The 14,142-nt window shown below is 43.6% G+C and overlaps 1 protein-coding gene across 3 annotated transcripts in view; it reads right to left on the minus strand.

The window, feature by feature from the left end:
* Positions 1–14,142, minus strand: part of RGS3 (regulator of G protein signaling 3) — a 945,383-nt gene that overhangs the window by 628,384 nt on the left and 302,857 nt on the right. For all 3 annotated transcript variants that reach the window (XM_078642175.1, XM_078642174.1, XM_078642173.1), the window contains 2 exons: positions 12,419–12,469; positions 2,992–3,050 (listed from right to left, as the gene is read on the minus strand). In XM_078642175.1, the coding sequence (XP_078498301.1) occupies positions 2,992–3,050; positions 12,419–12,469 (110 nt within the window). The remainder of the gene's footprint in view (positions 1–2,991; positions 3,051–12,418; positions 12,470–14,142) is intronic.

The following is a 14,142-nucleotide window of genomic DNA, read 5'->3' on the forward strand; positions in this document are numbered from 1 at the left end:
CGTTTAAAATGATGGTTCGCACCAACCTTGGACCGCGAGAGATGTATTCACGGCGCCTGGGAGACCAATAATAAACCGGCTTTCGTCAACTGTTTAAGGGAGGAGGCGCGACGCCAGGGCCCCTCCTTGGATGCCTGGAGCTGTGGGGGGAGCACACTTGCAGTTTTCGGACTCCTTGGCAGGGGGTGGGGAGGTAAGGTTTTTAGTGCTGCCTGTAAGTACAGGAAAAGGGAGTATGAAGCAGTTGTCGCTTCACGGTGGAACCTGAGGAGGTGAAGCATGGGAGGGGCGAGGGGAAGAGAGACTGGCTACAGAGAAGGGAAGACAAGCAGGGGCAGACTCCCCCAACCCTTTCCTCGTTTCACCTTGGGAGGCAAATTCATGGGGCTGACGGGGGTTTAACAATGAAGCTGCCTCTTGCGTCGAAGGCTGACTGCCACTTACGCTAATAAATAAACATGGGTGAGCTACACCAAGGAAGTGCACTGAATATGGAGGGTAGGGGCAAACTATCACTGTGACTAGTGACTTAATGATGGCATGCACAATGCTGGTGTCTCATCTGCGAGGTGCAAAGCAACATGAACTTGCAGTCTGACAGCAAGAGGCCAAGATTTGACTCCACCCCGTCTCTAGGTTGGTCTAGGTCCACCAGTGGATGACACCTCATCATGTACACTGACTGGTGCAGCACTCGTGAGACGTCACTGGCCGCGCCATGGCTGCTGCCAGGAAGCAGGGAGTCAGAGACGGACACTGAGCTTCGGGCCTGTGATGAGCAAGGCTGCAGCTTACGGCTCAAGTGGCCCCGTGAATGGAGTGAGGGGCGAGATACGATTTTGCATTTTGTGTAAACTGTCGATAAAACTGTCGCCCGCCCACGCCCGCCCACGGTTTGCTTGTTGTCCATGTGTGAACTGGTCTGGGCAGCCGAAGAGAGGAAGGAAGGTGTTATGTGGGTGTCGAGGGAAGTGGGGGAAGGCAGACAGATTGGAGAGAGAGAAATAAAGAGCAAACCAGTAAAATTGTTTAATATGTACATCAGAGGAGCGCGGCGCAGGCAGGCTGTGACAAAGGTGAAATAATCTAGATTTTAAAAGAAGCCAGAGAAAAAGCCCACGCCCTCCCAGCAGCACCACAAGCAGAGTCCCGTGAATGAAGGCGACGCTTGATGTTCCAACCCGATCTTTACTGCAAATGCACCTCAGAAAGTTCCTGACAGGCCTTCGAGGCTTGTGTGTGCTGACTGTATGGGCTACAACTGACAGGACAATCGTTCGCATCCCACGTCTGGCCACTAAAGTTTACCGAAGGCGGTCAGGGGCGCGTGCATTCTCCAGAAGCCCTCGGCCGCTAAAGTTTACCGAAGTCGGAAAGGTGCGCGTGCATTCTCCAGGTGCCCTCGGACGATAAAGTTTACCGAAGTTGGAAAGGGGCGCGTGCATTCTCCCATTGCCCTTGGACGATAAAGTTTACCGAAGGCGGGCAGGGGCAGTAGCTACATGCTGTGGCAGGAGCGCGTGAACAAAGGTCTAAGGGCAACAATCCTGGGACTTGTGTACTCACGCTTGCCAACAGTGAGTCAGAGTGTGGGGGGCGGGCAGGTGGTGGCGTGCGACATTCTTTGAGCCTGAGGCTGCTCTGTGGTGGGAGAGAGGGAGGGGCAGGTGTGAGAGGCAGGAAAAGCAGATGGCCACCAAGGAATGCAGAAAAGAGTGAGGCCAAGCGCAATGTCTGGTGGAGTTCAAAGGGATGGGCTGAAAGGGAGGGGAGAATGCACGGAGCGCATTCCAATGAAGTCTGGTGCGAGGCGGGGGAGGGGGAGCAGGCATATGGGGTGTGAGTGAGGCCAAGTGCGCGCCTGGGGAAGCTTCATGCTCCATCACACAACATGCATTGTGAGAAATCCGCTTGGTCAAGAGAGTTTGTTCTAACACAATAGGTTTCGAGTAATAAATTACTCGACCTAAAAATAAAATTGATTTGCATTGTTTCACTAGTAAATTCTTGATCATGTTTCTAAGACATTAATTTAGCCATGTAAACAAAATCACATCTGTTCAATGGTTCAGAAAAATATCATTCGTCCATAACGAAATATGACAGTAAAGTCTAAGGGGGTCATTATGATGACGGGCGGACTAAGTCCGCCCGCCATCATACCGGGACCGCCCGCCATAAGGGCGGGGCTTCCGATCAGGGCATTAGGATGCGCCCGCCACACAGGCGGGCGCACACTGTATATGTACCATTGCGGCGGGCGGAGCAGAAATCTCCGCACGCTGCAATGGTAAAAGTGCAAGTTGTGCTTTTCTAAGTGCGACATGACAGGCACCGCGCGGTGCCTGCCATGTTGCACTTAGAAATGCGGGGGGGTACCATAGGTACCCCCCCATGTGCACCCCCCAAGCCATGGACTCCCAGGGGGTCCGCAAGGGGACCCCGCAGGGAGTCTCCGCATGCCTTTCCGTGGCAGCATTGCCGCCACGGAAAAGCATCAGCAAAAGCCCATTATAATATGGCTGACGGTTTCTAACAGACACCGCCTTCATATTAATCATTTTCCGCCCCGGCCGCAAGGCGACCGGGGCAGAAAACAGGCGGGCGGTGTTTCACACTGCCACAGTCCCCTCCGCCATCCTAATATGGCGGGGGGGAATTGGGCAATAGATGTCGGGCGGATTTCCTCCGCCAGGCTGGCTGTAGCCACCGCCAGCCTGGCGGAGGAAATCTGCCCGACATCGTAATGGACCCCTAAGATGTTGGAAGCTAGAATGAATTTAGAAAACAAATCATGATTTATGCTAAGTCCATCCACAGTGCCTGAAGAGATCTCTGCTAGTGGGAAGGACGCCTGGCTTCAACCTGTTTACAGGGATTATCATTCACTCTTAAGATCTCCTACACAATATATTCACATTGTAGAGGGGCAATTGATTATTTTGTTATTATTATTGAACTTAAAATAAATACATAATAAAGCCCCCTTACCTTAACATAGGAGTCACAGGTTCGGTATTCCTTCCCCATTAGTCCTTTAGCTTCCATAACTAAAAATAAAAACCACTGTTATAATAGAATGAGATAAGAAAAATAGCCACTTAAGAAAAAAAAATCTGAACGTCTAACACAATTATATTTTGCAATCACAGGCTTATATAGAAGTATTAAAGTCAAAACTAATAAGGATGCTTTTATACTCTCTCCACAATATTGCAGTTTTTACTACATCACATTTCTTCATAATTCTCATAGCACACCATTGCGGACTATTCTAAAAATGACAAAGCATACACCTGAATGTTGAATTTACTCTGCAAACCAAAGGCTGACTAGGTCACTAAAACTCTCTGCATTAAACTGTGACAAAGATGTGAAATGCTTATTGAAGAAAAAATGCAGCGTTTCTCAACAGGTAACTGCATAACCACAACTATTGTCTATAGAGGAATAGCCAACAAGGATCCATTTTATGGTCAGGTTCGAGCAAGAATGTTAGCTTTGCCGCATAAAATACATTTGCATATAATGAATTTAAATGGAACTCATTTACATAGTTAGGGTTTGCTTCAGAGGTTGTTTTACTTTTGATGATGCTACAATACTATCAAAATCAGTGAGAAACCGAGGTAGAAGATAAACATGTTGAGTAGAAAAAAAAAAAGAAAAAATACCAATGGCAATTTGAATACAAAATATATGTCAAGAAATATGAATGTCTTGAGGGCAGACATCTGGCAAAGGGTGTTGGTGATGGTCGTAGGAAAAACAGATCTGGTGTATTTCTATCAGAAAGGTACCTAGACGTCAGAGCAGATTGTAATAGATAATGGGCATGACCGAAGAGAATGCAAAGACATGAGAGAGAGGAGCGAGGTCTTGTCCAGAAGGTCTCATCAAAGCAATGGGGTTAAGAAAAGCCTTGAGGGAGGAACCATCGTTTAAGAAAGAGCACTCCTTTTTAGTGGTCCAAATCTCATTCTCATGGTTTGATTATTTCAGTATAACTAAAGAACATTACCTTAGAGATCAGGTCATTTCTCTCAAGCGGGATTTCAGACAAGCACGAATTATATCAATGTGTGTTAAGATGAACAAAGGCAACACAGAGCTTTTGGATGAACACCACAATCTATTTTGCAGTCCTGGCTGTAATTACACATATAGAGCTTATGCAAAAGGAAACTTTTTACTTGAACAGGGACTCGGTGGATTCCAGGGTGAAATATTTGGAAGCGTTTAAGCAAGTATTGAACAGTCATATGTTTCTATTATTTTTTCTGAAAGTGAGGGGGGAGGCATGGCCAAAGACAGAGCCAATGTAATACCTTGCTTGCAATATAGAGAAAACCGTATAAATTCAGGGATATGGCTGGGAAGAGACCATAACTAAGCAAGCAGGGTAAACAAATTAGATTTATTTTGACTGCGGAAGGAGTAAGGGGTCACATATTGGGGATATAATTCAAATATCTGCAGATTCCTAGACAACACTAGGTAGCCAACAAGCAGGTAAAGACAAGGAATTAACTAACCAGGGTCAGACCTCAATATAACATTGGAAGAGGACATCACAGAAGAAAACAATGAAAATGCACTTGCAAAAATGAAAACTAGAAAAAATCCTGGTGTCATTTTTAAGGTTATAAAAGGGAAGACCCAGACAAATAAATGTTAGTTATGTTTACAGAAACAAGAGAAATTGCTAGATTACCACTAGATTTAAGAGAAGCAATTATGACAGTATTTCCAAAGGATGGGAAACAAACCAATGAGTTGCGTAATACGATGTAACATTCCTCCCGAACAAGGTGACTAAAAAGTGTGGACATATTAGCAACTAGAAAGGAACACAGATAAGGAGTTTGGAAGAGGACAGTGTGAGTTCTGTGGATGCAGCACATTGTCTCACTACATGCGGATACTATATTGACCTTAAGTGAAGACCCAGAGGTTAAAAGATAAAATAATGGGGAAAAAAGAGAGGCAAGACGAGAGCCCAAGAACAATGATCCACACATTAAGTAGGTATGTTTATGACAGGGCATTGGTTTTGGAAAAAAATCAAAAACTACCGATGGGTTACAGAACCAATTGTCATGTCAGCTACTACCCATCTCTTCGAGTATTAAGGGAATTAGCGGGGTACAAGACATGTTTCTATATGCTTATATGGAGGAAATGCAGACAGGACTATGCTAGCTCGTTTGCTTAGAAAAAGGCCATAATGACTCTAGAGTCAAAGGATGTACTAACATAGAAACTACTTTTGCACATGGACAGATTGCCAACTAGAGGAAGGCGACAAGTAGCATATTGTTGGACTATGCTAAATCAAGGGCATACCCTCACATATCTTACTGGCTCTTTTTAAATACTGTAGTCCATGTTGCACAAAGAGTAATACTACAGATACCGTAAACAATTACATGTTCTGGAGAGCTACCCACAGAAAAAAATACTTTCCCGGAACATTTGTTCTAGAAGTTCAAGTGCAGATCTAATCCATCTGCTACACCCCCTCCATGCAATAAGCTAGGGTTGGCCAAAGACTACAAAAAACCGAACACAGACAATACCAGCAATGAAGAGACACAGGACTTACAAATCTACTAAAAAGAACCCAGCCGTCAAGACAAAAGAGCTCTGCCTCCCGCAAGACCGTTTGCTCCTGCCATAAGTCCTCACTCAAACACAGGAACCCATTAAAATATAATTCTCCACACATTCTTCAAGAGTTTATGCGAAACTAATAGAGGTCTTCATGGCCTCTGGTCACTGAGAATCTCCCACCTTTTTTCTGTGATTTTGAAGGCAGACCACATTAGGGGAAAGGTCTTGCCTCGTGCGTCAGTAATGGTGCTAAAAGTTTCAAGAACTAAGCAAAGAACATCTACCAATCCACTTCGATCTCACTCCGATGGGTTAATTTTAATGTAGTTACAGTAAACTATGGCTTTTCTCTCTAGCAAGACCTTAATTCCCAATCTGTCCTGCTCTCGAATCATGTCCAGGAAGAGGCTGAGTGAATGCTCAATCACAGAAAGGACGTGGCTGGTGAAATCTTCTAATGCAGAGCTTGACCCTGAGTGCTGATGTGGGAGGCACTGTACGAAGTATTTGCTTAAGTATATCATCAGACTGTTTATGAATACATTTTTTCCTCCTTTCTGGAACTCAATGTTTCAGCAATTTGAGCTATTAGACCAAGCAAAAGTGATCAATAAAAGATAGAGTAAAATAATTAGTAATATTTACGTCGATAATGCGGAGGGAACTAATTAGTGAAATATGCTTCTGTGATCTAATGTTGAGTAACGTAATTACATTTCTATCCCTTAGAATTTCGATAAAAATCAATACAAACATTATAAAATCCAGGCAAAATATAAAGCTTTCAGATTAACTTTCTGTAATTTAATGAAGATCGCAGTATTTCGAAAACTCTACTATAATCTAAAGTAGATTAACTAAATTAGAATATTCTTCTTTATTCTATCAAACAGGCAGTGCATAATAAGAGCAAATATCCAAGGAAGAGTAATTCAATTAAAAGCAATCTCCTATGATCCACTATCTTCTATAATCAAGGAAAGGTTAAATCAAATAGAATAATCTTGAATTGTTTAATATATGGTTAAATAATCAGTGCAATTTTCTTCAGTGATCCAATAAAAAGTATATTTGGAGACATCCCCTGCAAACAAAGGGTAATGTAATGAAATTATTCTCACTCTATAATCACTGCAAGATAAGGTAATTCCCGCAATGTCCTTATTGCTGGGATTCCTTTAGGGCAATTGGCAGGGTAAAGTAACCACAGTCAACACTAGTAATGCTACACATGGTAGAAATTATGCGTAATCTTCTATAATTTAATACAGGCCAAAGACATTGTAGACGCCTCAACTTTGCAATATTTATTTCAAAGATTGTGAAACTAGAAATGTAGATTATGGTACAAGAACATGAAATCCATTGAAATAGTGGTTTAGGGACGTTTTCACTGTCTCTGCATCGGTTTGTTAAAGAAATGTTTGCTTGTGAGGGAAGCCAACACTACTGATGTGTGTGTGTGTACACTGAACACAGCTGAACCTATCAATGTTGCTCACCTATGCTATGTGGAAGGAAAACGTACACTGCTATGTGTAAACATACTGAGGGTATACAGACGCTTGTACTGCTACTACCCTTACTGTACCTATTCAGTGAGTTCTATAACTAAACGTTCAATGTTGCTGCTGTTTATTATGGAAAGTTATGATAAAGGTAATAGGAAGGACATTTTTATTGTGAAAAGCTCATGTTAAAGACAATAGGCATGTATGGGTGGATTCCCATCACTCTGAAATAAAATCTGCAAGGAGGCTTCTCAGATATCGCTGCATGGAAGTTCACAGATTACCATAGCAGGCAAGAGTTTTGACGTTACTTATCTCCGACTACCCATGGGAATAGAAGACTTGCACTGCACTAATACTCAGAGCCTTTTTGGAGAGATACTACTTTGTTTTTCCAACTATAGTTCTGTATACATTTGTATTTTTATGAATGTATGCCTGATGGGTGCCTTATGGGAAAGCTTACACTCAAAACCGTGAGTCTGATCTTGTTATTGGGACAAGTCAATGTGAAAAACATTTGTTAAATTCAACAGGAATTTAATGCAGGATTGCTAAACAGGTATTTTGTTACATGAAATCTCAGAGATTACCATAGTAGGCAAGGGTTTTGGTGTTGGTCACCCCCGGCAGCATTCTTGGAATTGTAGAACTTAAAATGACGGTTATCAGCCTATACGCGTCAATAAGTCTGTGTTATTTATGGTATCAAGCCAATGCTAAAGGCCAAATGCCTTATTGGTTAATTGGATGTAGTTATACCAGATTCCAAAGGTTTCCTCTGCTATTACATAACAGTAACCAAGTGCAAACAAAGGTTGCCTGTACCTTTATAAAGGCTAGATGTTTCCAGTCCCATCATGCAATGTACTGGCAGTTGCCTCTTAGAAACCAAAAATCAAAAATTTTCCTTCCCAAAAAATTAAATTAACAAATGATCCCTCACTCAAAATTCACAATAGCATATCTAATCTAATCTATATCTAATCCAATCCAACACAACCAAATACCACGGAATTTTGAAAACAAATGTATATAGCTTTAATAATTCTCCTTTAAAGCTCATACACTTAAACTTTCATATGCCCAAAAAAATCAACATAAAAATACATTTCTATAGATTTTTTCAAAATTCCGTGATACTTGGTCGTGTTGGATTACATAGTTTGTTGATTTTGTTTTTTCCTTGTGAGGAAGCTTTTGAATTTTGCTTTGTCGAACTCTGTCCCCTTGGATTGAGGGGTAGCTCTAATTACTTTTGATCTAGCCAGTTCCTTTTTATTGAATATATAGAGATATGCTTAACCCCTTCACTGCGGAGTGTTTTCCCCCCGCTGTGCGGGGGAGGGGGTGCCGCGCGCAGCGCCGCTGGGCTTGTGACGAGCTCAGCTCGTCATGAGGCACAGAGCTCGTCACAACCACACCCGTTTTTCGAACGTTCAGCACAGCGGGGTAACTATCCCTGCGTGCAACGTTCCAACGGCCGTGACGAGCTCAGCTAGCCATGAGTGCAGCTTCACTGTGCCTCATGACGAGCTGAGCTCGTCATGAGCATAGAAGAGGTTAAGATACCATAGTTGACCGTATTCATACACACGGCTGAGAAAATGCTGAGAAGGTCATTTATGACTTCAATGAAGATCACTAAGATACAGAACCAGAAATACAAGTGAGCAACCAAAACTTCTTCATCACAGTCTTTTTATTGACAAAGGTTAGACTAGAGTAGATCCCTCAATGGCTTTGTAGATCTGGCCCTAAATGTTTTTAAGAACTCGAAGTGGGTTATAATACTGTTCCAATTTCCTGAGATTACATTTATCTTTCCACTTTCACTGTAGTTTTACACTGAACGTGTTAACCTATAACTGGTGAAGAGGAAATAGAATGAAAACAATACAAGATAAGGATTAGCAAACCAATATATTTTCCACTGGTTGTTAATCTTTTTCACTCTAAAAATACTTATGTTTATTATGTTTTTTGTAAAACTTTACTGTTGTAGGAACTGAGGAAACATTGTCATAGTAATTCAAGGCACTAAAGGAGACTACTTTTAGTGCATGCAAAAGTGCTCCTTGTGAAACAGCAGTATATCGTCACTCACAGTGAAGGTAGTTGGAGGAAGGGGATCCTTCTGCATGGTTACCCCCCACTTTTTGCCTGGTGCTAAGCTGTTTTTGACTAGTCTGACTCGGATCCTGCTAGGCAGAACCCCAGTCTCTCTCCTTTCTCCCTTAAATTGTTGTGTTCAGTACTTAGGTACATCCCAGATTGGATAATAGGGTACCCTTACCAGTCCCTAGTATATGGTACTGTGGTACCCAGGGCAAGATACCCCAGAGGTCCCCCATGGGCTCAAGAATGCATTATACCACCCATGGGCGACCATTCAAAATGGAACTAAAGGCCTGCCATTGCAGCCTGTGTAAGATGGTGTTAGCACCATTTACTAAAGATATAGGTGTCCTATATCTAGGGTCACTGCACTTCAAACCTATAAGTCACCCTTATTGCAGGTCTTTGCAATCCTGAAGGCAGTGTCCTTGGTTCTAAGTGTGAGGGTGCCCCTGCATGAGCAGGACACCCCTACAGCCTATGGAGTCCATTCTCCCCGGTTGTAAGTAAAGCAGCCATATACCATATAGAGGAAAACCACGTAATTACGCGATGACCATCTCAAAATTGGCTGCAACTAATCCTATCATGTTTGGTATTCTAAGCACTGGAAGAACCCTTCGTTAGGCTCTCGGTGTTTCCACTACCAGTCTTCTAGACCCAGACAGCACAACATGGGTGCTGCCGACCAGAGACATGATTCTGCCCTCCTGCTGCTGAGCCAAGCTCGAGCAGACGAAGGCAGTACAATAGGCATCCTGTCACAGGCAGGTGTGACCACCTCCCAGACAGGATTTAGTGTATCGGGACAGGGTGGATGCGCTTGCCAGCACCACTAGGTCTGTATGAGGGGCACATTTGGTGCCTCTGTACATAGTCCAGTTCAAACCATCTCAGGGACAAAACTGGACAAAGGACATGGGAGTAACCTCCCCCCTGTCCAGACCCTCCCCTGGGAGGATCCTCTAAATCGTTAAACCATTTCCTTAGGTCACTGAAGGGCTTACCTATGGGTGGGTCCCTAGATTCCTCGTGGGAGAAGATTCAATTCAGACCCCACTTCTTCTACCGTCTGGACACTCTGGACTTCGCTGGACTTCGTTTGGGCCCGACTTAGTCTCCCTTCCAATCTGCTGCACCGTCTGTGCAGCATACAGGAATCTTCCAAGGCCTGTGGGCATCAAAGACACCTGAAGGAATCTCCCTTGAAGTGAAGAAATCACTTCTCTGCATTCACAAGCACCGCAACTAAGCTGACCGGTCTGCTGATCCTGAGCTCCTACAGACTTCGAAAGGTTCTGCAACACACAACACAGGTGGTGGTTCTCCACAGCTCTTGAGGCCTGCCCTGCCCTCTCACCACGTTTGAGGTTAGCATCCCTCCTGGGAGGCGCAGGAACCGAATCCCTGTGCACAGCGTCGTCTTGCAGTTGCAAAGGCTTGTTGACTTCCTTCCCCCAAGATCTTCAGGCTCCAAGTAGCCCCAACCTCAAGCACCTTCAGTGACCACAGTCTTTGTCCACATCACATCGTTTGCACCGTGGTCTGCATCTTTTGGTGAGCTGCTCGAGGTCCTCTTGCAACTCCAGTGCCTCTGGCCAGTGGGTCCTGTTGAGGGTTACCTTTGTTTCTTTTGGGCTCGCCTGATTGCTCGGGCCTGTCCTGACTCCACTGCTTGTGGTGTGTCCCCTGGACCTCTGGACCTTGCTGGTCCCGAAATTGCACCTTCTTCGACTTCTAAGTAGGTTGCATTTGCTAAGTCTTGTTGGTGCTCCTGCTGGACCCGGCTCCTCAGCCCTCGACATTCCACATTTTCAGCTCGTGCACAGTTCCTGGTCTTCCTCAGTGTCGCCTGGTCCTCACAGCTGCAGTCTCATGGTCCTCTTCAAATCTCCTGCAACTCCTGACATTGGTGGGCATTCGTCTTCCAGATCTCCTGGTCACTCCAGAGTGACAGACTCTGTCCCCTTTGCTTGCAGGTACCTCCAACTAGAATCAACCTTAGGATTCCACTGGACACTTTCTCCTTCTTCAGCAGCGGCACTTGTCTAAAGTCCTCCATTGGGTTCGACTGCGGTATCCGACACCACTTCGCATCTATGCACCCGGCTTCCCTGGTGTAGTTAACGTGGGTACTATCCACGGGTGGGGTAGCTCTCCAACCTTCTATATTCCACAAGGTTTCTTCAGGGTCCACTAGGAAGGGTCCTTAATCTTTAAAACTCCAACCACGACTTGCATGTTTATTTGTACTGAGCATGCAGTCGTGTTCCCACACTTGACACACGTTCTCTGTGGGGTTCCTAGTCACTCACCATGGGTGGTTCTTTGGGTCCCCAGCACTTCTACGTCCTCTTAACATTGTCTTGACCAGAGTCGTGGTTCTCATACCACTTTCTTAGTATATTGTTTGGTCCCACCCGGGGTCCACGGTGTATTTCGTTCAATTTACTCGATTTCTATGCAAAGTATTGTGTGCATTGTGCATATCTCTGGGTAAGAGATATTTGTATGTGTTAGAGAGTATTCTATAATAAATACATATTTTTATAAATACCTTGTGTGTTTTTTTCACCTAATCTATACATATAAGTTTGTGTTCTGGTAAAACAAGCTGCTTTACTATCCCTCCAGACTTAAGACTGAAGGCTGCTCTCCACAGCTACCAACTAGAGAGCTTTCTAAGGTCGTCTAATGTCCTCCTAAATCGCCATAAGGGTTGTCTGGCCTGGTGCAGGGTACTGCACTTACATAAGTGTACATCATATACCAGGCCAGCTTCTCACAGTAGTAAATTGCTAAAGTGACCAGACTCTTTTCCCCATGCAACAGGAGTGCGGAAGTAAATCCGAATGACACTACAAATGACCAATGTGATAAGAGGGCTAGCTGAAATCCCCATAAACACAAGTAAAATATGGATATAATTATGGGTAAAATCAAAAGGCCTTGCTTAACACTAGACCTAGAAATAGCATGGAATGCAGTCAAATAAGAAGTACATCTGAGGAAGTTGGGGGGGGACAGGTGCGTCGTTTCAGTGGGACTATAAAGATTTGGCAACAAATTTTAAAGCGAACGAAGACACATACACACTTTTCCAAATGGTTGTTTACAAAAAATGCAAATTCTATACGGAAAAAATCAAATTCATGATTATTTAAAACTCTACTTACTGTGGAGTGTAATAACCTGAGCTCGGGCATGTACCGATAACTTTAGCTGACCTGAAACAAGAAAATACATCAACATTAATGTCAAAATATTTGCTCACAGTGGGATACGCTATAGAAATAATGTTTGCTTAATAAGAACAAAAATCCTCTATGAACGACAATGTGTGCGTACTCCATGTCAACGCATATTTTGAAACTACAACAAAGCAAATACATTGTGAAACACTGTTGTGTCATTCTGAGAGCAGTGGCAGAACCTGAGAGTAAAACCGTCCAAGTGAATGGACATGTTTATAAACATACGGTATTTTACATCAATCAAACAACACGACTTATCTGAGGTTAAAATTACCCGTCCATAAACATGAGAAAACTCCCAAGGTAAGATAATTAACCCAGAATCATATATTAACCGAATATTTCCAAAATATGGACACAGATGGTACGAAGTCATTGCTCGCAGTCTCTTAAACCATCCGAAATCTCGTTGTGAACGTCTGTATTTTCAAAATCATTTTCCACAATTGTGAGTTTTTAATTCTACATAAAGCACTGTAATCCCACTGGGGTTCTACCTAAAAAATGTGCACATGCATAAGTAGTCACTCATGTGCCTAGGTGTTAAACAATTTACAGATTTCAACCTTTGGATAACATTTATTTTAAACTAATTCTAGGTCAGGAACAGCAGTAAGATTTATACTCTATTTCTCCACTTTAATTTTATTTTAGCAGCATTTAATATTTAACAAAACCTACCTTTCCCATGAACCACCAGGAAATGTCCCAGAGAAAAGCTTCAACCAATCAGAACGCAAAATGTACCATATAGGTTGACTTCTTCCTCTTTCTGAGCCCCCTCTTTCTTTGCCTCTGTGCGCTCTGGACCCTAAAATGTAGCTGGCTTCGCTCAAGCGCCACCTAAGATAAGCCTGCCAGAAGCTGCAGGTTTTGAGGCAGTTTTGGTGTTGCCCATTATGTTGCAAGAGGCAGAAGGCACCTACATGGAGGAGGAATTGATATCCATCCTCCGCTTAGATGATGAGTTCTGTGAGGAGATTGATGTCTCTATCCACCAAGCGGTGGAGTCTGCCATTGAGTCTCTTGAGAGAAAGCTAATACACTTAGCATACGTCTTTCCAGAAGCCGTAAATTTGAGCTTAGAGCAACCCTGCCACCGCGGCCCCCTACAGCTGGTCAGAGGTAAGAATGACCCGGCCAAACGGCCGGCTAAATGGAAAAATGAGTCGATCGTCAATATGAATACCTTTGACAGGCTTAGTAAAGCCTTCCTATCGCTCTCCTGCCCCACACTGTTGTGATTGACTCCAAATTGACAATGAAACCCCAGTTAGGGGCTATAGAATATGCCTGTTATTTCCAACTCCAGAAAATTATAAAAATTGGTCAACTTTTTCCTTTTGAAGCTTTAAAGCAAATCATCATTGCATTGGTCATCTCTAGAGTCGACTATGCTAATTTACTCTCCTTGGGCCTTCCTAAGGGCCTAGTTGACAGGCTTCAATTAATTCAAAATCAGGCTGCAAGGCTCTAGTATCAATTACCCTGTAGGTGTCACAGTACGCACATGCTGCAGAAGTTGCACTGGCTACCAATTGAGCAACATCCATTCTTAAAGGCCTGCTGCATTGTTTTTAAATCCTTACAGGGTTGCAGCCTAGCCTTTATTTCAGCCCATTTTCACAAATATGCACCTGGTCGGA

This window comes from Lissotriton helveticus, chromosome 5_1, assembly GCF_964261635.1.
Source record: "Lissotriton helveticus chromosome 5_1, aLisHel1.1, whole genome shotgun sequence".
Taxonomy (NCBI): domain Eukaryota; kingdom Metazoa; phylum Chordata; class Amphibia; order Caudata; family Salamandridae; genus Lissotriton; species Lissotriton helveticus.